The 26,784-nt window shown below is 41.7% G+C and overlaps 2 protein-coding genes across 8 annotated transcripts in view; one reads left to right on the top strand and one right to left on the bottom strand.

The window, feature by feature from the left end:
- Positions 1-12,356, bottom strand: part of nckap1 (NCK-associated protein 1) — a 37,894-nt gene extending 25,538 nt beyond the window's left edge. For 2 of the 6 annotated variants that reach the window (XM_031586387.2, XM_012834041.3), the window contains exons 1-8: positions 12,074-12,356; positions 7,948-7,965; positions 6,261-6,371; positions 3,144-3,236; positions 2,391-2,447; positions 1,911-2,053; positions 1,678-1,768; positions 1,403-1,540 (exon numbers count right to left, since the gene is read on the bottom strand). In XM_031586387.2, the coding sequence (XP_031442247.1) occupies positions 1,403-1,540; positions 1,678-1,768; positions 1,911-2,053; positions 2,391-2,447; positions 3,144-3,236; positions 6,261-6,371; positions 7,948-7,965; positions 12,074-12,181 (759 nt within the window). In that variant the 5' untranslated portion in view covers positions 12,182-12,356. The remainder of the gene's footprint in view (positions 1-1,402; positions 1,541-1,677; positions 1,769-1,910; positions 2,054-2,390; positions 2,448-3,143; positions 3,237-6,260; positions 6,372-7,947; positions 7,966-12,073) is intronic. The other 4 variants (XM_031586400.2, XM_012834043.3, XM_031586390.2 and 1 more) reach the window with 3 other exon arrangements.
- On the top strand, positions 12,353-16,558 carry dusp19a (dual specificity phosphatase 19a). Of its 2 annotated transcripts, XM_031586427.1 has the most exons (6): positions 12,353-12,435; positions 12,914-12,960; positions 13,221-13,606; positions 13,809-13,855; positions 14,023-14,175; positions 15,009-16,558. In XM_031586427.1, the coding sequence occupies exons 3-6, from the start codon at positions 13,384-13,386 to the stop codon at positions 15,216-15,218; spliced, it is 633 nt and encodes a 210-aa protein (XP_031442287.1). In that variant the 5' UTR covers positions 12,353-12,435; positions 12,914-12,960; positions 13,221-13,383; the 3' UTR covers positions 15,219-16,558. The 2 variants fall into 2 exon arrangements, with proteins under 2 accessions (XP_031442287.1, XP_042566278.1); XM_042710344.1 differs by lacking the exon at positions 12,353-12,435 and having other exon boundaries at positions 12,471-13,606.
- Positions 16,559-26,784: the final 10,226 nt, after the last annotated feature.

Genomic DNA, 26,784 nt, shown 5'->3' with positions numbered 1-26,784 from the left:
GTGTGTGTGTGAATGTGTTTCTGCTTCATATTGCTTTTACTCATTTCTATAAGCTCATAACAGTTTATTAGATTATATGCAAATTTACATAAGCATGAATTCATGAGTTATTCTAATTTAATAACTGCAAGAAGGAGCAGTCTGTGAGGTTTGAGCACAACTGAAGAAGTACAGTTTTTCCCCACATGGGGACATAATTTCCCCACATGGTTTAAATGTAACCTTGTAAAATGTTTCTTTTTAAGCATAAATAAGCAGTCAGTTAATGTCAACACTGAAAATGTCATTGATCTGTAGCAGGAAAACCATTATTCCATCAAACTGCAGGCACTCTATAGTCTATGTTAAACATTTTGGAGATTTGAGGGCTTCTAAAATTGCATTTGGACATCATTTTACCATTCTTTCTAATTAACTTGAAATTGTTAGTCAACAGGTTCAATAGATACAGTATACAGAATCTGCTTTAGAATCATTGTAAGTGGACATGAAAACCTATGGCTTCATTAGACATGGGAGCATTCTGATGATTAAGAGGGAAGAATTTCAATTCTGGCCAAACTGGTTCCAGATAAAAATAAAACTGAATATAACAAGTGACTAGTATTTGTGTGTTTGTGTGAGTGTGTTCCTCACCGTGTCTGACTGTGCTGGGTTGAGCACAAGTAAGTGTGAGTGTGTGTGTGTGTGTGTGTGTGTGTGTGTGTGTGTGTGTGTGTGTGTGTGTTTTGTATGTGTGTGTGTGTGTGTGTGTGTGTGTGTGTGTGTGTGTGTGTGTGTTTTGTATGTGTGTGTGTGTGTGTGTGTGTGTGTGTGTGTGTGTGTGTGTGTGTGTGACTGTGCTGGGTTGAGCACGTGTGTGTGTGTGTGTGTGTGTGTGTGTGTGTGTGCTCCTCACCGTGTCTGACTCTGCTGGGTTGAGCATAAGTGAGTGTGTGTGTGTGTGACTGTGCTGGGTTGAGCATAAGTGAGTGAGTGTATGTGTGTGTGTGTGTGTGTGTGTGTGACTGTGCTGGGTTGAGCATAAGTGAGTGAGTGTATGTGTGTGTGTGTGTGTGTGTGTGTGTGTGTGTGACTGTGCTGGGTTGAGCACAAGTGTGTGTGTGTGTGTGTGTGTGCTCCTCACCGTGTCCGACTCTGCTGGGTTGAGCATAACTGAGTGAGTGTATGTGTGTGTGTGTGTGTGTGTGTGTGTGTGTGTGTGTGTGTGAGTGACTGTGCTGGGTTGAGCATAAGTAAGTGTGTGTGTGTGTGTGTGTGTGTGTGTGTGTGTGTGTGTGTGCTCCTCACCGTGTCTGACTGTGCTGGGTTGAGCATAGTTGTGTGTGTGTGTTTGTGACTGTGCTGGGTTGAGCATAAGTGTGTGTGTGTGTGTGTGTGTGTGTGTGTGTGTGCTCCTCACCGTGTCTGACTGTGCTGGGTTGAGCATGGTGCTTGGGGCGCTGATGAGACTCAGCAGCTGGGCGTTCCTCCACTGGTCGGCGGACAGGTTGCGGCGAGGGTACACCATCTGCAGAGAGAGCAGGGCGTCCGACAAGGACTGCACCCCGAAAAAAAAAAAAAAAAAAACAAAACCAGACACCCACTGATGAGTCAAGGCAACGCAGTGGGCCAAAGCTCTTCAGACTTTTGTAAGATGTTGTTGTGTAGTAGTGCAATGCTCTCATCTCCCCTTACCTTTCCATGAGGGACAAACTCCTCCATCATCTTTTTAAATGGGTTCTCATAGTCTACGATCATCTGTCCAAGCCTGGGGTATTCTCTGTCACTGAAACAAACAGACAAAAGAAACCATGTGACGGTGGGAACAAACGTTAAGACTACTAAAACCCTGATAATGCATATTTGTGCGGATTTTGTGAACTGTATCATAATGGTCTATTACGTCATCATTAACGTGTTTCCATTACCTTGAGCCATGTGTCATTTCATGTGCGTAGTTGTACAGGCCGATGATCGCTTTGCGTTCCTCGATCCGGGATAGCAGTATCATTAATGTAGTGTAGGTCACAACTAAGTCAAGGTAGTTTTTTGTGAGATCAAAATTTACAGTCTGCAAAAAAGGAAGTAATATAAAAATTAGACCATTTCATGGAATGACGGCAGTTATGGCATTTGGAGTTTGATCTATAAACAAAACATGGTCTTGAAACCAGGCTATTTTAAGGGGCATCTACAGCATGGAAGTATTTACTCTCATCTCTAGTATGCTGAGTAATCCACGCAGAATATTCAGGAAGCCTGGATAATATGAATTACACACGTGTTCTATTTCGTTCTAAAAATAGAAACCTTGCTCATTTTCTGGAACACTGCACACATAAAGGCTCTCCACTTCTTTCTGTGAAATGTGAACAATGACTGAAATGGGGGTTGTAATCTCCACTTACAATGTCAAAGAATACTTGGCAAGCATCAATAGTGTTCAGCAGTTCGCAAACATGGTCCTTTGGAAAAAAGAGAAGTGACAAACGATAAGGAACATTTTCATTGTGACAACCATTGTTAACGATATCATTTATGGTAGAGTAAGTATATGTTGTTGTCTGAAATGTGTTCTAAAGCGTATATGAATAAAGACATGCGTCCCCAAAAGTTGCTTTCAGACAGTCTCTGTGAACAGCCCAAGCAACACTGTAGACCTACTTCCTCCTTAAATTTCCTAATGAGCCTTGGGGCTTAAAACAAATCAGTCGGGGCTTAAAACAACTCAGTCAGGGATTGGCCTCCCAGGATGTCAAACTTAAAAAAATGCAAGTGATAGGCTGGGTGGAAGAGGGGCAGGGCCAGCTGGGAGGAGAGGTTTGTTTTCAAATGTCTGGCACTAGCTGGATCAGCAGGTCTTGCATATTGTTACTGTACAATATGAACAAACAAAACCGCTTGTAAATGACGACTACATTGTGAAAGCTGAGGTCAGCTACATACCATCTAATATCAGCCTTGTTAGGTCGTGTAACTAATTTCATGATTTGCTTGGCTGTGGTTTCTAGCCAGTCCAAATGTCAACATAAGCCGATTAAGTGATGTTTCAACAATGATTCACCTTCGTAGTTAGCTACCTGGTGTTCCCAACCTATATAAAATGCCTTCGTGCCTGCAAATAATCATGAAAAATACAACACCACAGAGTTCTGTCTTACCTTAAATTCCATAACATCCACAAATGTGAAGTAGTACAAAGCTAGATTCTTTAGTATTTCAGACTTTTCTTTTTGTAGTTGTGCAAGCTGTTGCTGTGGGGGGAAAACAATGATGAGTCAGACACTGGAAAGGAGAAAACAACATACAATATATTTTTTTTTTGGTAAATATCATCAGCAAGGTTCATTCACTGAAGACACTCGTTAGTGAGTCATCAATGCAGTTGTTGAAACTTGAACGCATCAGGTTGATCCAAACCGCAGACGAGGCCAATTCACTTTAGTTTGTCAGATGTCAAGTAAATATCATTTAATCCTCTAAAGTCTGGGTTGTCTGGGGAAAGGCCTAAATAGAAATTGCAATGGCTGTCGCAAGATTCAAGTCGGTGAGCAATACAAAGTTTAGGTTTGACAGTAAAATACGTGAATGAACCTTGCATCAAGTCCTGACAAGCCCAATATTCCTCTCCGTGTTGGTACTTGCATGAGATTTGCGACCACAGGACAAATATGCACTGCAAGAGACCTGATGGAAGCATTTGGACACAGCCATAAGCGGATTATGTCTGTCATTTTATATATATTTTTCCAACATTTAATGTTTAATTGATAATTTGCAGATGTGTTTCTGAATAATGAACAGTGTACATGTTTTGGATGACCAGATATGCTATTCAATGTTTTGCAGGCGTGTTGCTGAATGCTAAATGGCATGTTCATTACATTTTGTGCAATGATAGTGTGTGATAGCCAATCAGTGTATCAAGTCAGCCCATATCCAACTGCAAAGTGGATGCTGGAGAATTGCCATATTTGCATAAGAAATTCCAAGTATCTACTCCACAGTCTAAGTGGGTACATAACAGCTACACTGACTATATGAATCATGTAGACAGACAGATGAACGCGGTGCCTTTAGACACTTAATCTTTACTCCGTATGAGCTGTGTCCCCCATCTGCTACTCAGCAAAGCAATGCAGATTTGCCCTGGAACCAAGTTAGTATCTACTCCACTAAATAAATCACTGCAATTTCTCTATGTTAAAAGGAGCTATGGCAACCAAGAAATATCATTACTACCATTCAATGTTTTCAAGAAAGAGAGAGTGCACAATCTCCAGAAATACGATTTCCATCCCCTTTACTTCCAAAAATAACACCTCATTTCAAAGTTTTACTGATGCAATCTATAATTGGTTCAAAAAGAAATCTTGTTTTTTTGTTTTCTTTTTCAGAGAAAAAGAGCTTGCTGGTGATGTTCAGCTTTGTTATTGCTTATGATGGTGATGCTTTCCCATCATATTTCAGCTTGGCTTTTAAATGCCTTCATATGTACTCTTTTTCTATGAAATGATTTGGTTCCTGAACAGAGACTACACACTACATACAAAGAGAGTGTTTCAGGTCTAGGTAGGTATAAGCATGCAGTTTCCAACTGAGGAATCTCAGAATAGGCATCGGTCACATAGACAATATGCTATGAAGTAGCCTGTTGATAATTGTTGTGACACAATGGTGTTCACAGTTACATCTCTCTTCTTGTGTGTCTGCTCTTATGAAAATGAAGGTGTTATTCTTAGATTCCTTTGCCCAGTATTTAAGACTGAATACAGATATATATGTGAGAACAACTAAAATGTTCAAACCCATGAGTAAGTGGGTAAGGCGCTCAAACAAAGCAAATGGCCTCCAGTGGAGTCCAAAACTTACCAAAAAGAATAATCCAGAAAATAGCCATGTTAAGCATGCAAGAAAACAAAAATGCACAACGTAAAAATACAAAACAACACAAAAAGGAAAAACTCAAACACAGTTAAACATGAGGAAGCTGTACGTCATTCCAAGTAGCAGTTAAAAAACATCTTTAACACAAATACACAGCAGAGACCAAAAGTAGAAAGCTAAAAAGAAGCATTTGGGAAACATTTGTTTATACACAGGAATGGAGACTGATTATTATTAAAAGAGACACACACACACACACACACACACACACACACACACACACACACACACACACACACACACACACACACACACACAGAACAACACAGAGACATGTCACACAGGAGACATGGAATGCATGTTTGAGAACATCATATGGGAGATAACTGGGCAGAAATCATGACCAAACCCTGTTTTTTCCTTAAAGACAGATCTCACAGGAGGACAGAATTGAGAGAGAGAGGGGGGGGGGGGGGCATCATTAGAGGGTACAAACACACACTGCAATGACAGGGAACGGCAGCTTGGAGAAAAAAATGACAGGACCAGAGTGAGTGTGTGTGTGTGTGTCTGTGTGTATGTGTGTGTGCGAGAGAGTGAGGGAGAGAAAAGAGAGAGAGAGAGAGAGAGAGAGAGAGAGAGAGCGTGTCAGAAAGAGAGGGAGAGCCACACGCCCACATTCCTATCGGAGGCCGTTTCAACACACTGGTGGCTTAGGGCAGAGGAATGACTCAGACAGCTCCTCTCTGATGCATGCTCCTGGACCTGAACCAAACAGTCAGCAGCTCTGCCACACAAACACTCCATCAGTCGCTACCAATGACTGGAAAAAGATGGACAGCATGGCGTCATGCACGTACGTTCTGAAGTGAAGCCAAAACTGGTCGGCCATATTGGCAAAACTGGAGCCGGAGTCTGCACCGTACGTGCTTTTTGAAGCCAAAACATGAGTGGTAAACAGAAAATCAGCCAGGTCGGCCCAGAATTAGCCATAATTGGTTAAATCTCCGCCATTTCTAAATTCCCTCCGGTGGCTTCTCTTTTGATTTAACATACACTGTCCATTTATTTTTACAGTCATTGCTCGGACAGCACAGCTCAATTTTAGAAGCTGTCTCTAAATGGTCATAGTCATTGTCCTTTAGCGTAACTTGCTGAAACATTGAAGCAAAGTCATGGTAACCCAAATACACTAACATCTAATTACACAAATAAATACATCTGCACTGATTTTCATGTCACTAAGATGTGCATTTATACCTTCACTTCACTGTCAGATGCATCAAACGCTATTAATCAATAGGTCTCTCTGGACACTGTAGCACATATTTCTCATTGATTCGCCTGGGCTGAATGACTGACATAACGGACTGGTCTTCACGGACACTTACGTTATTGTTACGCGTCTCGACGGCCGGGAACTTTCGGACGATGAACTTCACCGCAGACTCAAGGTTTTTGTCGATCAGGTACGAGGGCTTCGCTTTGGGGTCCCCGCATGCCTGTGACCGAGAAAAGAAGAGGAGAGAAGAGAGGGCGAGAAAGAGAAAAAGAGATCGCTCAAAATGCTACAGCTGCCTCAGACACAATGGCAAATTCAGAACACATCCACAGGCCAGAGAATACAAAAATAAACAACTAAACAGATAGAACGTTTTCAGACGACAGGTGAACAGGATGAGAAGGCAGAGTGCAGGGAATTGATTTGAATTTGTCACAGCTAGAAAATGCAATGAGAGAGAGACAGACAAAAAGAAAGAGAGAAAAAGAAAAAGAGAGAGAGGTAGATTCACATGTTCTTTCGACGGACAGGGTGCTGCATGATAAGTTGGAGGGCAGTTAGTGAGACGGCAGTGCATGGGCGGACGCACTTCTACGGGTGGAGGGGGGTGGGGTGGGGTGGGGTAGGGGGGGGGGACAGAAAGGTGGGCCGTTGGCCGGTGCGCTTGCCTTGGTCTCTCTGTAAGCAGTGAGGGGCTTACAGAGGTTAGAAAGGGCCGGAGGAAGTCGGCAGACGTGCAGGGCGGTGTGTTGAATGATTACATGGTTAACATGATGCAAGGCATGCACCTATGCCTGGTAACACCTTCAAAAAGCGTCCACCTAATGGTCAAATCAAATAAACCTGCACTACACAACGCTGGACGTCCACAGTGGCCTAGAGTCTTCTTATTGAACCAAAGTGGAGAACAGAAAAAGGCTACTCTTATACATACTTCTGCAACTGACGCCCAGGTCTATCTCCCATTATAGGCCCCTTAAGTACAGTAGAGGTAGTTGAGTTTGTGAATAATATTGCCTCCAGTGTGAGTTCAAAACAATATGTCCAACTAAATCAGAATTTCCAGAATATTCCCTCCTTCAATGGCTATGTTGATATATTACAGCTGCCTTTTCATTAGGGTTGTGGAACTCCACTGGTTTCCAGCAAGCACAGAGGCCTGGTTACAGCAATCTCCTCACCTGCCAATACTGAATGAAAGAGTAATGGAGTATGGCAATACAACTGTAAACAGGGGTAATTATCTGAGACTATATAATAACTACCAGGCACTAACATATCATGCAATCACAGTGATTTCATCACTTAACTGTACCACCTGTACCAAAGCCTACTCAAAGCACTTAAGTGCTAGGGTCAGCAAATGAGCATGGCTGTATAGGCTAAACTAACTAGGATTCTGCAGCTGTGCCTTAAAGAGTATATACAATTCCAAAGACCCATAATAACAGTAACCTAAAGCTATTTTGCAAACTACTACATTATGTATGTACACTGAACAACGAAACAAACAAACAAAACACAAATCCAAAAAATGGAAATAAATCAAAACAAACAAATCAATCATAACAAATCAATCCCTGATAGCACTGACATATAAGATTTTTTGGAAGGGAAGTGGGAACGGCCTTTACTTTGAACTGTGCTACGGCATTGTGAGTTGATACAGAGTTTATGGGATCATGAGGCTGGTAAGGAAAGCAGAAAAAGAGGGGGGGGGGGGGGGGGGGGGGGAGACGGAGGACTGAGATTTCGGGGAGGGGAGGGGTGTAGGGAAGGTGAAAAGCTGTGCAAACCTTCCAAACTTGTCCTTGCTGGGGGGAAGCATTGTAACAGAAAGAGAGAAAATTACACATAAAACACAGGTTTCCAAATGTCTATCATGCATGTCTAACGTCCAAAATAAAGATTAGCTTTGGGAACTAATGTGTGAGTATATTTCTCTTCTTATCTTTTGCTTTTAAAGTCATAGATGATTCAGCTTAGTCAGTCGTTACGGTCCTATAGCGGGTTTTCGCATACAGGTACGTTTTCCTGTCGAGGGACACTGTTTGGGTTACTGGGTGGCTATCTGTTAAGAGCTGCAAGGCGTTCCCAGAGCTAACATACACACCATGCAGAGTCCAGTCCTCCAGGGACAGGGAGACAGGAGGCTACTACAAGGGTTGAAGTTCCACGTTTTCAGAAAAGACCAGGAATTACGTGATTAGTTCAAAGGAAAAAAAATTAAAAAGTCATGCAAGCCAAAAAAAAAAAAAAATTACTAAAGAAAAAAAAAGAAGAAATAAAAAGAAGAATATTGAAACTGAATTTTAACAGAGAATTACAAAAAACAATACACCCGACAGATCAAATGTTGGAAACATCCCATGCAATATCGGCAGTGACAATTCAGCTACACTTTAGGTGGGCTCCCAACTAAACAAATGTCAGCCGGTTGGACGATCCCACTACATGAAAACACTGGCAAACAAAACATGCAGAGCATCAGCACTGTCTGTGGCACACATGACATGACATAGTATCTGGGCACCACAAACTAGCAGGCACCACAAACTAGCGATCTGAGCCATCAAACGCCTAACTCTCACTGACAATGATTTCAAAAGGCCAGGGGTAAATGTTTTCTCCACAATTAATTATGGCTCTGATCTGCAAGGCTGCCATGCAGTGGAGACTTGCCCTAGGCCAACCAGCGAGAGCAGGGGAGAGATAGCTGGGAGTAACAGATTGAGGTCAAGGATATGCAGCACTTGGTCCCATGGGAGGCCCTCCCCGTGACCTTTATATGAAGTCTTGCAGAAAGACTTCATACAAAAAGGCTAATGCCTGCCTATTGTTGGCATTTACCACACGGGGGAAAATAAATAAATAAATAAATAAATACAAAGACACCGTCCAAAAATCAAAGCTATATGAACGTCCCATGCACATTACATGAAACACTGTGGCACCCACAGAAATGGATGCATCACACTCTCTGTTAAAAACATAAGCTTCCGGTATTTCAGTGCAGATCTTCAATGGTACTTCAACCGGCCATGGTACACAGACTCCCCTCTCTAGGGCTGGGTGGTTCGCTTAAATGGGAGTGAGATAAGCAACATGGACTTCCTTTCTTTTTCTGAGGATTCCTAGTGCCATTTCCTGTGGACTTGGTTTTGTTTTGTTTTAGTTTTTTACTCAGCTTATTTAGGGCAAGCCTCCCATAATCACATAGGTCATACTGGCACTAATCTATCGAATTACCGATATTAAAACTGCCATTGTATACACAAAACACATTTCCTCAATTAACCATGAATAGAACAGAAAGTTAAAGTATGCCCTTTACAAATATGGTAATGTCACATTAAAATGGTCCTGAATTTAGTTTTTATCCTCATTTTTTCCCCAATCAAAGCAGCTAATTTCTTAAACGCTTTGATGAAATCTCACTATCTAAGGCAAGCAGTGATTGAATGCTGGCCAACCGCTTGATTTACAGCCACAACTGACTGAGATTGCTGCAATTTTCAATGCATCTAGACTGTGCTGATGCGAATGTCTTTACAGTTGCTAAGCAACAGAAAACCTAAATGCAATGCTCTGCTTGCTTGCGCTCTGCTAAAATGCCCACTCAACCACATGGAATAGCCCTATCAGAACTCAAATATTCCTGATTAACACGGCAAAACGTGGGAATGGTGCATGGCTTTCATGGGAATACACAGAAATGGAACACATGGAGCAGTGCAAGATCACTACTTGGTTGGATACTTGGTGGCACTGGCTGAATGCATGAATTCGGATGTCTTGGATGGGGAGGGAGGGAGAGAGAGTGAGAGAGAGAGTGAGAGTGAGCGCTTTTTTGTTCAGTGTCTACCAGTTGAGACTGAAACTTCTTTGGTGCACTCCCCCATTTTGCAGCATAGAGCCACTTCTGTGCCCTAATTGGCAGAGGAAGGCACTGCAGTGAATATGCACCACTCATTGGAGTGGGGTGCAATGCCACCCGGTTCGGGGTGACAATGGGCAAGAGGGGATGGCAGGCGGAGGTGGGGGCTAGAGGGAAAGTAGGCCTACAGAGCAAATGGGCTGAGGGGTGGGGGGGTTGGGGCAGGAGTGGGTGGACAGGGGGAGGGAAGGGGGGGGGGGGGGGGGGGGGGGGTGCTAACAGATAGCCTAGCACAGTTCTCAACTAACCTCCTTTTCTACTGCTGACTGAAGCTGGACAGCTTCCAGTTCGCTCCTGCCAGTTTCACAGACTGCCAAAGCATTTACTGTGAAGCCTCCATCTTTGAGATGAGCATCAAACCCAATGGAGGAATATTCCCTCTGCCTCGCAGAGCATGGATACAGAGGAATGACACTGACAGGTCCAGCAGGAAACCAAGTGACAGGTTCTGCTTTGTGTGCAGCTGAGGACATTCTTTTACCATCTCAGGTTCACAGTAGCTCTAAAATACTGTCAATCCTGTCATCACAAACCAGGCAACCCAGCACATCCAAACCACAAGACTACCTGTAGAGGAAATCCAAGGGTGTTTGAACCCTGGCTATTGAAGGGATTTTCTAGAAGGGCAACACCTTTGAGGAATAGATATTTATACACACCACAATTACTAGGCACACTAGGAATCTAGTGCCTAAAACAAAACAACTGAAAATGTGCATTTTCTCAGAAACATGATTCTATATTATAAACCTATTTAAATATTATTGTCCATGTATTCTTTTCTGAGCAACTGTTATGGTCTTCTTAGAACTATCAGTGTGCTTCACAAACACTAGTCAATATCCGTGTGGTGACTGCCCTCAATGATGACAGCAAAGGGAAGGACAATTGATTTATGAAGTGTAAGGGAAACAACAGCAGCCCACCAGACCAAAACATTAACGCACCTTCAACGCTTGCAATCCACTTGGCTGGCAACTGTAGCTTGCCACGAACTGCCCAAATTAATTGATTTCAGGGGACGCTTAGCTAACTCTCAGGACTGAGGTGTCTGGATTGGATTATCCCTATCTGCTGTTGCTCGCTATTTGACAGCGTAATATGTCACGTAGCTAGCTAACGTTAGTGTCCTAGAGCGACGACAATCCTATGCTGGATATACTGAACACCACATGCACCACGTCAACAGAAAACACATAAAACAGACGTAAAAAAACCCGTACTATTGCGCAGAGGAGCAGGCATCTTCAGTGTCTGGTGTAAATGCATTTAGCCAAAAAAAACTTCTTGCTGGCTTACAAGCAGGTTAACACTGACTCACTATGCGTTAGCACAGTATGTGAGTATATGGATTTACTGTCTGAGGGAGGAGAACTACCTAGCATGCTAAGTAGCTAGCAGCTAACGATATTACGATAGAAGCATCACATAGCGTCCGAACATCTGCGATTTGCTTATGTATCGTTAGCAACGACACTGTCGGGGCTGGCGCAGAATGAATGGCGCCGTAGTTGAAATGTAGCTATCAATTTGTAACAAGCTGCCGCTGTAATGCTTATGTTAGCCAGCTAACCAGTTAGCGAGCAGGCTAACGTTATCATTAAACCCGTCTGAGAGAAATGCACACAACCAAAGCCTGGTAGGGAAGAATAGCATGGACCACCATTTTGCTGTAATACGTCCCGAGAGGAAAGGTTAATGCATCGTTTATATATATGAATATTTAAGAAACAATAACCAAGTCATCAGTAGAACGTGCGCAGTGTCAAAATTAACAATAATGTCGATATTGAAGCCTTTTCTGTAAGGGCCTTCCCTGAATTCCTGTCTGGTGCTGTCCTGTCCTGTGTGCTATCGCTGCAGTCATCTTTCATTGGGAATAATGTCGTTGAGATAGATGATGATAGCTAACAATAATATAGGGCACTAAGGTTTCATTAAAACTTGATCAAACCAATATCTTAGGTCACTTCCAAACGCCTTACCTTTTTGATATTGTAGATGCGGGTGAGCATCCCGATGCCCCTGTCGTTTAAAATGGTCAATTTCTCCGCCAGCTTTTGCTGGCTAGGTTGTAACACACCTCGCGACATGCTGACAATTTAGCTAATTTCCTCCACGAATCCAAACCGATCGAAAAACTCGATGTAGTGTTACAAAAGAAAGAAGCAGACAAATGTGTTTTAGTGTTAAAATTTGCCCATATTATGGGCTAAAATCCTCGTCAACTCCTCACTCCCCTCCTCTGACTCCCTGTTTTTTCTAGGTGTTGCCCTAACTATCAGAACGAGGCTGTTTCCTGCAACACCAACGCATGTCACGTGACTAGCATCCTCCGGCAGATACAGTATTTCCGCCTATTCCTAGTCATATTTTTGCAGAAGCTCATTTTACTATTTACTATCAATTTCTTTCTTATTTGTACACATTTGGACCCGTACACACTGATATAGGCTCATGTTCCTATATAGATAGAGTACATTAGTCTTTATATTTTATTGTTGTACATAACACAAATAAGTATAATCATGAATTTAACACATTTAACCCAGGATTTTTTTATGGGATCACTATAAGGCATTTCATACTTTGAACTCTTACCCCGTCAACATAGTAGAGACAAACAGGCCAAAATGACATGTTCATTTTAGGCTATATAAGGCAGTGAATACATTATTATCTATTATTATTTATATAATTTTTTATCCAAACCCATTGGTAAATGAAATTTTACTTCATGACAGCTATAGTTATGTTTTTGTTAAAATTATTGAATGTTTTGATGTTTAATTGTTTTTTCTTCAATGCACCGGACTGCGGTTCAGCCCGTTGACCTGAAGTCTAATTCTATACCCTTCAAAAAAACTATGAGGTAGGCCACTATTCATAAATGTATTTATTGATTTATGTAAAAAAAAAAAAAAAAATACTATTAAAAATAATTTTAGGTTCATAAGAACCACACGCACATGGAATACACCATCAAAAGTGAAGAAATGCTTGTTACCACCTGTGACCTCAACATCAAAAGACTCATCATCACCAATAGGTGCTGCTGAAGTTACATTCCCCACTATGGGTGGCAGTGCTATTAGTGACCCTTTTTTCAGGTAGGCTAAGAGGTGCTCTCAGTTTCAGGTTGGGTTGCAGCAAAGCCTAAGGGAAGGAATGTACGCTAAGTGAACATCAGTATCAGCTGACCAGTACCAGTGACAGAGCACACAGCTCCATCGGGGACAAGCAAGCATCAGGAGTCTTCACTTTTCTGCTGTGGGGAAACCGTCAGACACATGTGATGCAGTCTCTTGCCCAAGAAATAAAATCCTTCTCTAAAACTAATCTGAGAAAACAATGCACCAGGGTGACGACTCTGAGTGGAAGGCGGATTATTGAGACCTGGAAAGGCTCCTCTGTGCATGTCGTTGAGGACACCGTTCAGACGGAGACAACATTTGGTTATGTGCAGGACACCAGCTGGGACCTTCAAGTTGGCGCTGTCAAACCACACTTATTGCTGGGTGAGTTTTTGAAATGATTTACGTATACATGGGCCACCAAACTGTTTTTCCACTCTGTAAACCAAGAATAGGCAAGAGGACATTATAGGTAAGGTCATTTCTTAAAATGTAATCTAACATGCCCATGAACTTTAGCGGATTATGTTATCCAAAGTTGTGAGCTGAGTGAAGTTTATTTGAGGTGGTTTGTTCATTCTCTCAGGCTCTCAAGATGCAGCACATGACTTTGGGACAATGAGGAAATTCAAGGTATGAGTGACTGTCTCATCTCTTTAGTTTGCCACCCAAACAAAGGCACAAGTCAAAGTTTTGTCACATTAAATTAGTTCTAAATAGGATGCTGTTGTTTGTATGTAGAGTTCAGTATTCAAAACACGTCACATGAATTGGTTGTCATGTTACTTTTTGTCTTTCAGGTCACGCATATATTGAATGTTGCTTACGGTGTCGAGAATGCTTTTCCAGATCTGTTTATTTATAAAACACTGAGCATATTGGATCAGCCTGACACCGACATTATATCATATCTTCAGGAGTGCACACAATTCATAGAACAAGCCAAGGCTGAGGTAAGTTTTGATACTGTACTTTGATGTTGCTTGTAGCTTGTCACAGCTCATCAGGTTAGAATCAAATATATTTTCCTCCATACACTTGGCACGAAGCACATTGACCTGACCCGCTCTTTAAGTGTGTCATAGAAGTGATGTTTTATCCCATCAAAGTGCTGTAATTTCCTGAGTGTTCGATTTGAATGCCCAGCCTACCTGATACTCAAAAGCTAGCCAATGGCCGTCGTCCCTTATTCTAGGTATCCACACTGCATTGTGAATAATGAATGTTGAGTTTTCACCATGCATTATTGAGCACGTTGTAGAAAGACCATATCACTACCGGCCATTGTTTGTCATACAACCTCTTTACCAAATAGATGAGACAGTCACCCACAACCTGACACTGTCATATGATGCAAATTCAGAAGGGTTTATGATTACAGCGCCTATTCAAAATAAGTTTCCATTCCTGGGGTTAAATGAGTGAGTAGTTTCTTTGCTCTCTTACTTCTCATGTAACCAGTGATATGGGCAGTAGCTTCGCCTTAATTAATCACACGTGGTGGCTTTTAGTTGAGAAAGGAAACATTCTCTCACCTTCCTACTTGTGATTTTGCCATTGTGAGTGGTTCACCATCAGTGGTGTTGGTTTCATTAATTTCCATACCGTGTACCAGTCTATCTGATCCCGCTCCACTTGTTCTGAATATATTTTTTCCCAACCTGAGAAGTATAATGAAGAGAAGTGCTTTGGCTCTTACTGAGGCCCTAGATACAGTGTCATCGCAATGACAGTGCGTGTACATTAGATATCCCTGCCACTGAGTCTTCCCCTTTCCATTTCTTAGAGAGGAGTTGTGTTGGTTCACTGCAACTCTGGCGTTTCTCGCTGTGCCGCTGTGGTCATTGGATACCTCATGTCCAGAGAGGGCCAGGCATTCGATGACGCACTTGCCCTTGTGAAGTCGGCGCGACCTGCCTCCTGTCCAAACCCAGGCTTCTTGGACCAACTGAAAAGTTATAAACCACAAGCAAACACGCATATAAATGGTCATTGAAAATTCTATATGTATCTGTAGCTTGACAGTCTATTCATGATGCACAAATGAAATTGCCATGGATAGCATGAGTAAAGGCTGCAGTATTGTAGTCGAACTGCTAAAAAAAAAGCGATATCTTACATAATTTAAACAGTGCACAACTACCATTGTAAATACTGGGTAAGGTCACTTGATAAAAATAGCTATGTTACTGTTATTCATGGCAAGTGTTGGAACCAAACTTCCCAGTTTTGGTATGCATGTGCTTTAATGGATTAATTTTTTCATTTCCTTTTTTTCACACAGATATAATTCTAAAGTATTGTTATGAAATTACAATCTTCATAGTATGGTCAATGATTCAGTCCACAAGATATTTTGATAGTCTTAGCCTTGCAATTAGCCATTCTGTAATTCCTTGGTCAAAGCAATAGCATAACATTAGCTCATTTTAATCTTTTGCCTATAATCTTTCTCTATTAACTCTATCAACTTACTCCTAAAGTATACATTAGTCAAAGAGAAATTTGAACATGTTTTTTGGCTTGTCTAATTTCAGTCAAATACTGATTCCAACTTAGAAGGCACGTTTGATTTCAAGTTGATTGTATTCATGAATACAATTAACTTGAAATCAAACGTCTTATCGAATGTCTTAATGACTGTAGGGCCTTTTATTGTCTTTCAATTGATTTATCTCACTGCTGTATGGTTAAAAGATGTAATTTATTAATAAAAAATGTAGCTCCACTGATTTTTCAGATAGATGGGTTCATATCAAATGGCTTTTTAATGTTTTATATTTGCTTTAGTATTTTTGAAGTTTTTAAATAACTAACTTTGGATAGATATGGGCTCAGTTACGTTGTTATTGTTATTTTTAATCGCATGTACCCATTTTCTAACTGACACAAGGGTTTCACTCATTTGGCTTGTTGCTCATAAAACATTTGAACTTTGCAACATGTTTGACTATGTTTGTGAGTGAAAGGAACAATACTGTAACTCCTGTAGCCCTAAGGAATCTATGATGGATGTTAGCTGTTGCTTTAGTCCATTGTACATCATTGGAACCTACTCTGTTTCATGCATATAGATGTTAAAGATACCCCCATTTGCAGTACCTCTATTTATTTGGCTGTATTCATGTATTACACAATGTTAAACCAATCCAGTCACTCGCAGCATTGTTGTTTATTATGTTCTTATGGCAAGTTATTTCACAAAAAAAGCTTTGTGTGAACCCCCCACTCATAAGCCTGTCTTGCACTGGAGCAGAGTATTTTTTGTTTTGTTTTATGCATGTGTGTAGCCTATGTAACACTTGTTCAGAATAAATTGACAGTTGAGTATATAAATGACAGTTCAGTTGCCAAATGTTTTATAGTTGTGTGTTCTGCATTTTCAGATTTATCTTTTAGAGCGTCATCTTGGTCTCTTGGTAGGCCTATCTCATAAAATATTAATTTGAGCTTTTGATTACAATTTCCTGATATTTGGTATCACAGTGCCTCCTGCGTTGCACATGCTAACAGCATTTAATTTACATCACCAACCGTGGATTCGTCTGAGCGTGCTGGGCGATCTGGGAATGCCTCACACCCACCGCGATATTAATTTAGATGCATAAGGGGAAGGAAAACACCTTACAATGAAGTGGAGCAGTGCTTTAGTGTATGTTTGAACCTGTCTGAACAGCTGTGGATCTAATGCAGTTGACAGTTTTGAGAGGTATTTGTCTTTCTACATGGGCACTCTTTCTTCCACGCTCGCAAGGAGGAAAGTTGCATCAGTTGCTGTCAAAGAGAGGGAACCGGATGGCAGAACAACCTTGGACGTAGCTGACAGCCAAAACGCTGTCATCAAAAATGCTGTTCGTAGGGTCACCCGGGAAGTTCGGAAGGTGTCTTTCATTTCGGAGGAAGGCAAGTGATTGATACTTTGTTTGTCAACGATCGGAGTTCGTTATTTGGGCACACATTGACCACATATTTGAGCCGCTTCTTTCCAGTTCTGTCACTTGTGTCAGAGTATGATAGTATTTTAGGTTTTGTCCGTTTACCTCAAACACTCTAAAAAGTCATACTTTTATAAACGTTACCTGATCATTTTTAGCAATATTCAAATGTTTCAGCAAATCTTAAAAAGCATAGTTGGATTGTGTATGGTATAATTCACAGGTGGTTTACTCCCTCGAGATACCCCTCAGGGACGACCCTGTTTTCTCAGGTAGTTGTTCAGTCACGGAGGCAGGCACTGGGGATGTGAGCCGGACTGTTTCCTTGGGACCTAAAAAGAGGACTATTACATTGCAGTCTTGACACTAAGGAACGTAACATTCTCTAATAACAGCGCTCTGTAATGTGTCGGTTAGAAACTTGAGGCCATAGGGACGGAATCACAGGTGGGACCTACCACTCCTCAGGGGCATAAATCTCATAGGGTCTTCGGAATATGCACGGGAGGGTTTCCTAGCTCCAGTGGACTTTGGTGACAGTGCACTGAGAATTGGGGATTTCTTTATGAGGCACCTTGTTTTTGTTTATAAGATTCAAAGTTTAAACATGACAAATTTCATTCTAAAAAGGCATTGCAAGACATTGGGGTGAAAGAAAAAACACCATATAGCCATCTATTGTAGCCTACGTAATAACATTCTTTAAATATGTATAATATAGCACTAATAACCAAAATTTGAATAGTTTTCAGAAATGTAAGTTAAGCATAATATATCTTATAGCAATAACAAGTCAGCTTTCAGCTGGGAAAATAATTATTCTCTTGTTAATACCGTCCTGGTTACTCATAACGATAAGACTATATGCAAACCACAGTGTGGGTCATTTTACAAATACTAGCAACATACATAGCTACTGAAGATGCATAATGCCGCTGGGTCAATATTTACGTTTCCTCTTGTCATGGCAACCTCCAAGCCTACAAAAAAGCCGAATATTATTATGACACAGTTATCCTTTTTTATAGCGACAGCATCATAATAACTGAATCTTACTATTTTGTTTCAAGCCCCCTTGAAGCACTGGGTTGATTGGGCAGAACAAAGCCGTGGAATTCATTATTAGGCCTCTCTGGGTAGTAGATTGTGCTCTGCAGATTGGAGGTCTAATTTGCTGTCCTCTGTGTTTGCTTGCCAGAGCTGCTGGATGGCTGCTAGGAAAGCAATTAAAGATTTTGTCTTATAGCCAAATGAAGCATAATTAAGAGGAATGGATTCAGGCCCTTTATTTCACAATCACAGTGAAGAGCTGTTAGACATTAGATTAGCATAAGTGCCACCAGGGTCAATCTGCACTGTATTTTTCCAGGGAGATGCCACCAAAATAACTTATCACCTCAGCACGGTAGCTCGTGCTGTAGCCGTCGCATGTTGTTGGGGCCCAAAGACTACGCTTTGTTTTACAAAGATAAAACAGCAATGTCATTTTTCTGTCTCTTTTTGCCAGTGTCACCATCCTGTGACTTTAATGAATGGAAAGCGTCTGAGCAAGGAACACTCCCTCACACCCCACCCGCATGCGTTATCGAGACATGATGCATCTGTGTTGTTCATGTGATTCTGGTAATTGATGTTGTAATCTATATTTCAGTATCACCGACACTTTGTCTCCTTGCTGTAATGACTTGTCCCAGCACTGTTAATGATCTTCACCTATGGGTATTTACGGGTAATTTAGAGGCCGCCTCTAACCGCCCGCCGGTATATGAGCCGTCAGGCTGCCAGGTGTGGAGTACATGTCAGATTTACGGCTCTTTAAGAGTCACGCCAATCCACCCCCAGAAACACACACACACACACAAACACACACACATACACACACACACACACACACACACACACACACACACACATACACACACACACACACACACACACACACATACACACACACACACTCTGTTTGCAGACACCTGCTGCCTATTCCTGTACACCGGGGGGCCCATGGGATGTGCCTGACGAAGGTGCAACAAGCGGGAGATGCAAGTCGGAGCAATTATTTATTTAGCCGGGGCGCTCAAGCACACGCTCATCACATATTCCATGACAACCCTATAGCGCAGTCAGGGATCTACTTGCGGATGATGACCTTCAGTGATATTTCCATCACGCCATTATACACATCGCTGTGCGTATATGATGAGTGGACTCTTATTGTGATAGTGAACAAAAATAAAAAGTGGCGTGAAGGGGGAGAGTTTTTTTAAGAGCTAAGAACCCCCCCACGTCATCTCTTTTTATGATCAGGAGAGTCTCTCTGAACAATAGGCATGATAATTGTGCCAGATTGTACTGGAGCTTGGTCTTTGTGTCAGCAGGACTTGGGGCATTGCATCAGCCTTACAGGGCCATTTCACTGTCATCGTCCATGTGGCATAATAGTTTTGATGTAGAGATGAGTATTATGATGTGAGGTCTAAAAAAGAAAAAGTGCAGCGCCTTCTGAGAGCTACGTGTTTAATATTTGTCTACGTTTTATTCCACTTGAGGGAGCAGAGGACATTCTTTGTAGGTTATGTTGGAGATATTTATTTGTGGCTAATGTATTTTTGTACCTGTCAGCTTCATTTAAATATGTTGTAGCCTAAATGCTTTGCGACAATCAGTTTGATCAGCTGTACTTTAGGCCACCTTCAGAATATTGGTATTCCTGATAAGTATGACTAGAAATAGTTCTGAAGACCTAAGGGTGGAGAGGCTGCAGTTTTCATTTTGACCATCAGGTGGCTCCCTTCAATCATGAGAGACTTTGGTATTCTCACTTGTCTGCAACACCCAGAGTGCAGGCTCTGTTATACTAGCTGGAGTAACATAACAGTATTTCTACAAAATAATTTTACCCTGTGCACACCTATAATGCTTCTACCATAATCAGATCTAAGGTATATTTAATTGTTTTTCTGACCCAGCAACATCTACCATTAAAAATCACTTCACACTATAGTTCAGGGTTTCATCACTATATTTCTGCCAGGGAGAAAGAATGGCAGGCACTCCAGTGAAATGTGTCCATCCAAAGGCCATGTTTGTCTGGTGCTGCACCTCTAGCCTCCGGGTAGGTCTCTGATGTCTTCATGCTAGCTATAACCATGCGCAGTGTTTGACATTACGGCTTCTTTAATAAGACAGAATTATCCAGCAACCCTAAGCTGATCCTTGATAAAACTCATTAACTTACCTTTTCATCCCCCCCCCCCCCCCCCCCCCCCCACCTAACATCCCTCCTATCTCTGTCCCTGTGTCGGGATTGAGTATCGTCACGAAACGTAAGCAAGTGAGTCACGTGCAAGGGGATTAGAAGTGGCCTTTGAACAATTCTGATGTGTGACAGGATTATAATCAAAGGTTTGACCTGAGCGCTAACAAATTACAGGAGTAATGAGCTGATGACTACAACCTCCTGGAGCGAAGACAAAAAAAAAGGAGAAAAGAATGATTTGAATGTCCAGGTAGAAGTGAATCAAGCCTGTTATCAGCCCTGTGCGAATGCCTGTCACACGTCTGGAGGAAATAGACACAGACTTTCGTATGCGCGTATCTCCTAGAGTGTGGTAACCGTCTGTTTTATCCTCTCTCAGCTGCACAATTAAAACCAGTTACGAGCAGCCTTTCACCTGTCCCAATTCTGTGTCTAGAAAGCAAAAGCCTGCTTATGTAATGATTACACAATATTACATTTTTACATAATTGTCCCACACTTGATCAGGGTACATGAAAACAATGTAGTGACTCACTTAGATGTAGGCCTTAATTATGTCTGCATAGTGAGAAATGCCTGGAGTGACTGCTGTGTGTGGTTGGGGTGTGAGTGGAGACGTCTGTCAGCTTGAAGGCCTGTTAGCACCAAGCACCATCAAAGCAGCATCAGCTGCACCACTTTTTCACCCTCAAAATATTTATCTGTCTGATTACCGACACATTCTTTTATGTGCCTTTTATGCATTCTTTAATGTGCCTGTTACAACAACACAACTGTCAACATGACTACATTTACCAAAGATACAATGACAAAATAACCATTCAATCACTTTTACTAGGCCTGTTAATATATATATTTTTTAATATATGAAAGTCATGGTTGTGCTGTAAGACAGAGGGTGAGAAGCAGTGGTGGCTTGAGCTGAATGGAGTTCAGATAAGGCATCAGGCGTCATCTGGAGGAAAGCCTTTAGATTGATCGGTGAACCATCCCTCTAGGTTGATACTAATTCTGTCAGTGGCATGACAGTGATTCAGTGCAGGAGGAGTCACAGGGTGGTGGGTCTCTTTATTACACACTGAATATGTTCGCTCTTCAATTAGACGGCTATTTTTACATGGGCAAGAAGTAAGATATCATCTCCCTAATGTGTCTTATATTTAATTCAGGACCCATTGAAATCATGATAAATCACAGACTGCCCTTTTTAAAAATCTCTGTATTTTTTCCCTGCAGAGGCACAGAGCAGACATTGTTAATTAGTAATCACCCTACAATGGGCAATATTCTCAGACTATTTTCATATATCCCCTTGATGAACCAGACATTTTGTGCTGTCTTCATTAAAGACCCCCTCCTCTGTTTGGTTTTTGGTTCTTGAGACTCTTCTTTAGTACCCTCTGAGGTGCTTGAAGAAGTGCCACTGGAGGTGTTTGATTCATGGTGTCAACCGTGCGGTCTCCACATCAGCACGGTTCTCTTTTAGGGCTCCCTCCGGTACTGTCTCTTCGTTTTCACTGACAGACCCACTGACACCAGAAATACGGCCGCCCAACCAGCTGTAAATAAGGCCCTCCAACCCAGACAAGACATACGTCATCGCACTGAGAGTTATTGATTGGAGCCGTGAGTTAGTGTGAGTGGGGAGGATACCTCAAGGATAAAAGTGCCATTAATTAAATATACTGCTGGAGGGAGGCCATGTTATCCTCTCATTAAGGCAAGGACTTTTGTTTTTGGTGGACTGTACACAAAGTCAAAACACACGAAGACAGTCACAAACAAACGTGTACGTACACAGACTCTCTCTCTCTCACTTTCGCTCTCTCTTGTGTCTCTCTTTCTCTCTCATTCTGTTTCGATAAAAGAGGTGCTAATATGCAGTTTAGTTCCCCATTGTCTCAGGGATCAGTCAGTATGAAATGATGAGGATACAATCTCTGTTCATTGTTGGGGCGTGGACTCTGCTTTTGCAAATATGGTAGAAAACCGGCACAGCAATATAGAATCAAACACATGGTCTGAACCTAGGCTAGACTACGGCATGTATCCAGGAAGGATTTCAAATGTTACTCAGCTATGCTTTTGCTTTACCTTTCTTACCAGAATCTGTTTGGTTAAATTGTGATATGACAGGGGAGCTATGAAACATAGGGGAAAGGAACCTTTTGATAAAGCTTTTATAAGACACACAAACACACACACACACACACACACACACACACACACACACACACACACACACACACACACACACACAGACCCTACCCCTTTGTCAAATCATTTGATTCAGAGCCCCCACCCCAGACCAGCAGCACAGAGCCCTGCCTCCCAGATGAAGGAAACACAACAGGAGCAATATTTATATATATAAAGAATATATATATTCTAGACCAATAACATCTTTGTCAGTCCAATAAAATACAGAAGTGAAATGATGCCTATCTCTGTGACAGGTATGCTGTGATCGCATGCAGCGCTTTGATTGGATTTTGTATTAATTCTGCCCTTGCAGATATTCTACCATTCGGCAGTCATGAAAACTATTAAATGCATAGCACAGCTTGCAATATGTGCACTGAATGTGAATCATGATATTTGCATGAGGCTCTTACAGTAAGGAACTAATTAATATCTGCTTTATTGGTAAGTGGCATACGCTCAGCATCAGATGGAAATCATTTTAGTGTTATGTGAGATTACAGTCGACCTTGCTTTTGTTACCAAAAGCACATTTAGTCATAAAAAATATATAAAATGAGAAAAAAAACCTCTGTCCATCCTTGCCTGTGGCATGAGGTGACTCAGCCTCTCCATTTTTGATTAGGGATTTTGGGTGCGGAGGATGATCAGTGGCAGAGCCGGCAGGGGTTCCCTGGTGTGGGCATTTGGAGGTCAGGTGAAGCAGTAAAGTCAGAAAGATTGAATGGGAATCTGGGGAGAGGTCCAGCACTCTCCCTCCCTCCCTTTCTCTCTCTCCCTCTTCTCATTACCCAGATGCCATGGGGTGGCTGAGCTGGAAGAGGGCAAATTTGGCCTCTGACGGTTGACAGTTTGTTCATCTCATCAGTCTCCTCACTCAGACTGCTGGACTGCTGCCTTGCATCAACAGCTCTCAAATGCCCTGGTGTGAAAATGACTGCAGCAGTGTGTGTTCTTAAAGAAAGCAGAAGCAGAAGCCTGATGCTCTTTAACGGGGTAAGGCACTGCATCTGCCCTGCATACAAATATTCCTGTGAGTCGCAGCTCGGTCTCAATAGAACACACTACATTGAAATCACACAATGGCGCCCATTCTGTTATGTTTACGTCATTATGCAGAGGCGATTTTCTCACACACATTTTGCCATACACATACCCTGTAATTAATCCCTTTCACTGAAACGACTAGCTGTTCTTGGCTCTTTGATACAGATGCCTTTTAGACATAGGTCTTCATTACATTGTTATTGTACCATTGTATACAGTGTAACATCCTGAATAACAATGTGTAACAATCAGAGTCTGTTTTTACATAAAACAGTAACTCCAATCCTAATTCTAACTCAAATGTAACAGTGTACTGAATAGTATAGTTACACTGTAACAAGGTCACTGTAATACACTATTATTAGACAGACTATAGTTTGTCTGTGTTCTATGAGCATGTGCAATTTCCTTGTATAAATGACTTTCATTCTTTGTCCATATTTTCTCTTGTGTGTGCGAGTGACGGTCATTTGGTATTCATAATGCACTCTAACAATGCACTACTGATTGGGCTTCAGGACATTAGCATTACTGAGATATTCTCTTTGCCTGGATTTATTCGTGTCTCAGGCAGGTGTGCTCAGGAAGGAGGTTTCCAGTTGTGATTTGTATTAGGAAAGCAGCAAAGTTTGTAACCAATGACTGCTTTCAAGATCTAAGCAATAGTTTGAGTTTTGGCATACCTCAGAAGCAAGACCTCATAATCTAAAAATCTTTATGGTTGTCTGCATGATGTGTAAGTCATGTGTGCTGAAAGTCAATCATGCCAGATGAAATGCATTAAAATCCCTTTACAAGAGGTGAAGTTAGCCAGAGAGAGGTAAAAGTGTGACCTCCCCTCTCCCAAACCATCTCAAAAACATTGTATTTCTTTTCAGTCTTTTAGGGAGTTGTTCTACCTCAACAAACCGTACCATTATGTTTTCAACACCTATATGTCCTCTGTTAGTCATACAATCATGTTGTTAACCTTTGCCTTTCAGTTTGTGTGTTCCCTTCTAGATTCCCACTCATTTTCTGTTGTGTCTCTGTTTGCCAGAGAGCATCATGGGACATGGGAATGCAATAAGAATTCTCTAATGAACTTATATGAGGGCTGCTGCCTTGGCCGACCTCTCAGAGGGACTGGCTCTAATAGGCTATTTTTAAAAATAATCAGTAATAAATTGACTCTGTAATGTAAAGTCTGTACATGATGATGGCATGCAGTTAGTCTGGTGAATAGCGATGTTGGCAGGCCATTGTGAGTGAATGGACTGTAGCAAGAGTTGGGCTTTGTGCAGCTGTCAATACACATCATTTCACATGATTGTGATTCTCTAAAGTAAGGTCTGCAACGGTATAGAAATGTCTTTACCGCAGTATTCAAAGAATGCGACCTTGCGGATTGCAGTTATACCCCCCCCTGTGTTTAATTATTTCCGCCAAAGACTTTACATTTTCAGTGTGGTTTGTTTGGCTGTTTGTCTGTCTGTCTGTTAGCAGGATTAGGCAAAACTCGCGTCAAAACAGCCAGACTCTCATGAAACTTGGAAGAAAGGTGTATAATGGGCCAAGGAAGAACCCTTTACATTTTGGAGTGAATCTGAATCATAGAAATCCATGAATTTAGTTGAATTTTCACTAATGTTGCTAGATATGGCATATGGCCTTGGCCTGCGCTCTCTAGTTCATTCATTTGACAGTTCTTGTCCCTTAATATGTTGATATTGTTGAGCTGAGAGTTTGAGGAGTTAAAAAATTAACATATTTAAAAAGGCTGTTGCATGGCATGTCTGGGTTGTCTGTTAATGTTGCCATGGTGTGCAGTCATGAGGATTCGCTGCAATCACTGGCAAAACGGCCAGTTGTAGTTACATGTTACATGTCATATTCACGTTTATTTGAATGCAATATCTACCAATATTGAATGTCCTTGAATGGCTACGATGAGGTGATGCGCTTGTTAAATGTTAAGTGTGTGCTCAGTGCAGAGGTCTAGCCGTTTTAGAATAGTTTTCTCGTTTTTGCATGGAGAGATAAAAAAAAAACCGTGTGTACTGTGTAAGTGATCCTTTGCAAAGCTTTGCTGAGTTTTCTGAAATATCTGGATACGTGTAGTCAAGTAAAAAAAATGTGGTGGTTATAATGGTACCCCTAGTACCGCGTTGATGCAGGTATTGTTGCAGCCCTGTTTTAAACTGTTGGTATCACTGTGATACAGATACATTTAGACTCTCTGTTCTCATTCTGTATTCCAATTTGCCTTTAATGTTGCCAGGCTAAGGTATGTTGCTGTTGACCCATTATTATACTAAGTAAAAAATATATAATAACCCTCTTTTAACAGTTTCTTCAAGAAAATACATGGTGCTTCTCCTCTTGAAAGGATTTGCTTCATTTATTTATTTTTTTACTCATGGCAACATGAGCATGTTCTCACAAGCCTCTGAGCAAATTGAATTTCCTGTGGATGGCCTGCAATGCCAGGACACCCTCTCTCACTCACCACCTGGGGAATACTCAGAAGCAGGCATTCAAAACACTTCTTATCTCCAGTGTTCAAGCAGAACGGGAATTTTCTGTTGCTGCTTAAAAGATTGTCGTTTCGTTGTTTTTTGTGTGTCTGTTCTAATGTATCCCACTTTTCTGATGAGTAAAACACAAAACGAGGCCAACGTCTGTGTCATGCGCAGTTCTATACAACTATCGTGTGTCTATACAAAACTGTCTGCTCAGTTTTTCATATAAATCCCACAAGGAAGTTTAAGATATGGGGACGTGAGATAAGAGCATTTGTCCTCCTTTGCTAAACTAATGATCTGCGAAGATGTGGAGATGCGAGGAGAGTATTTTGTGTTTCAGTGAGCCCCCGAAGCCTATTATGTTCCACGCTTGTTCTGCTGATTAGTAGCACGGCTGCTTTGCTCGCCGGCTTTCCAGCGTGAGATTTTCATGCCTGTGACCTCAGCTGAAATAACATGGTTGGACACAGTTGCTGGCCAAGACGGGAAGTGAAATTTTAATTGAGGCGATTTCACTCACACCTGCCCCTCTCCCCCTCCCTCTCTCTCTCTCTCTCTCTCTCTCTCACTCACTCTCTTTCTCACTCTCTGTTTGTCGGCCTCATACTCTCTCTC

Source organism: Clupea harengus, chromosome 2 (genome assembly GCF_900700415.2).
Source record: "Clupea harengus chromosome 2, Ch_v2.0.2, whole genome shotgun sequence".
In the NCBI taxonomy this organism is placed as follows: domain Eukaryota; kingdom Metazoa; phylum Chordata; class Actinopteri; order Clupeiformes; family Clupeidae; genus Clupea; species Clupea harengus.
This window is presented reverse-complemented; position numbering and strand designations above follow the sequence as displayed.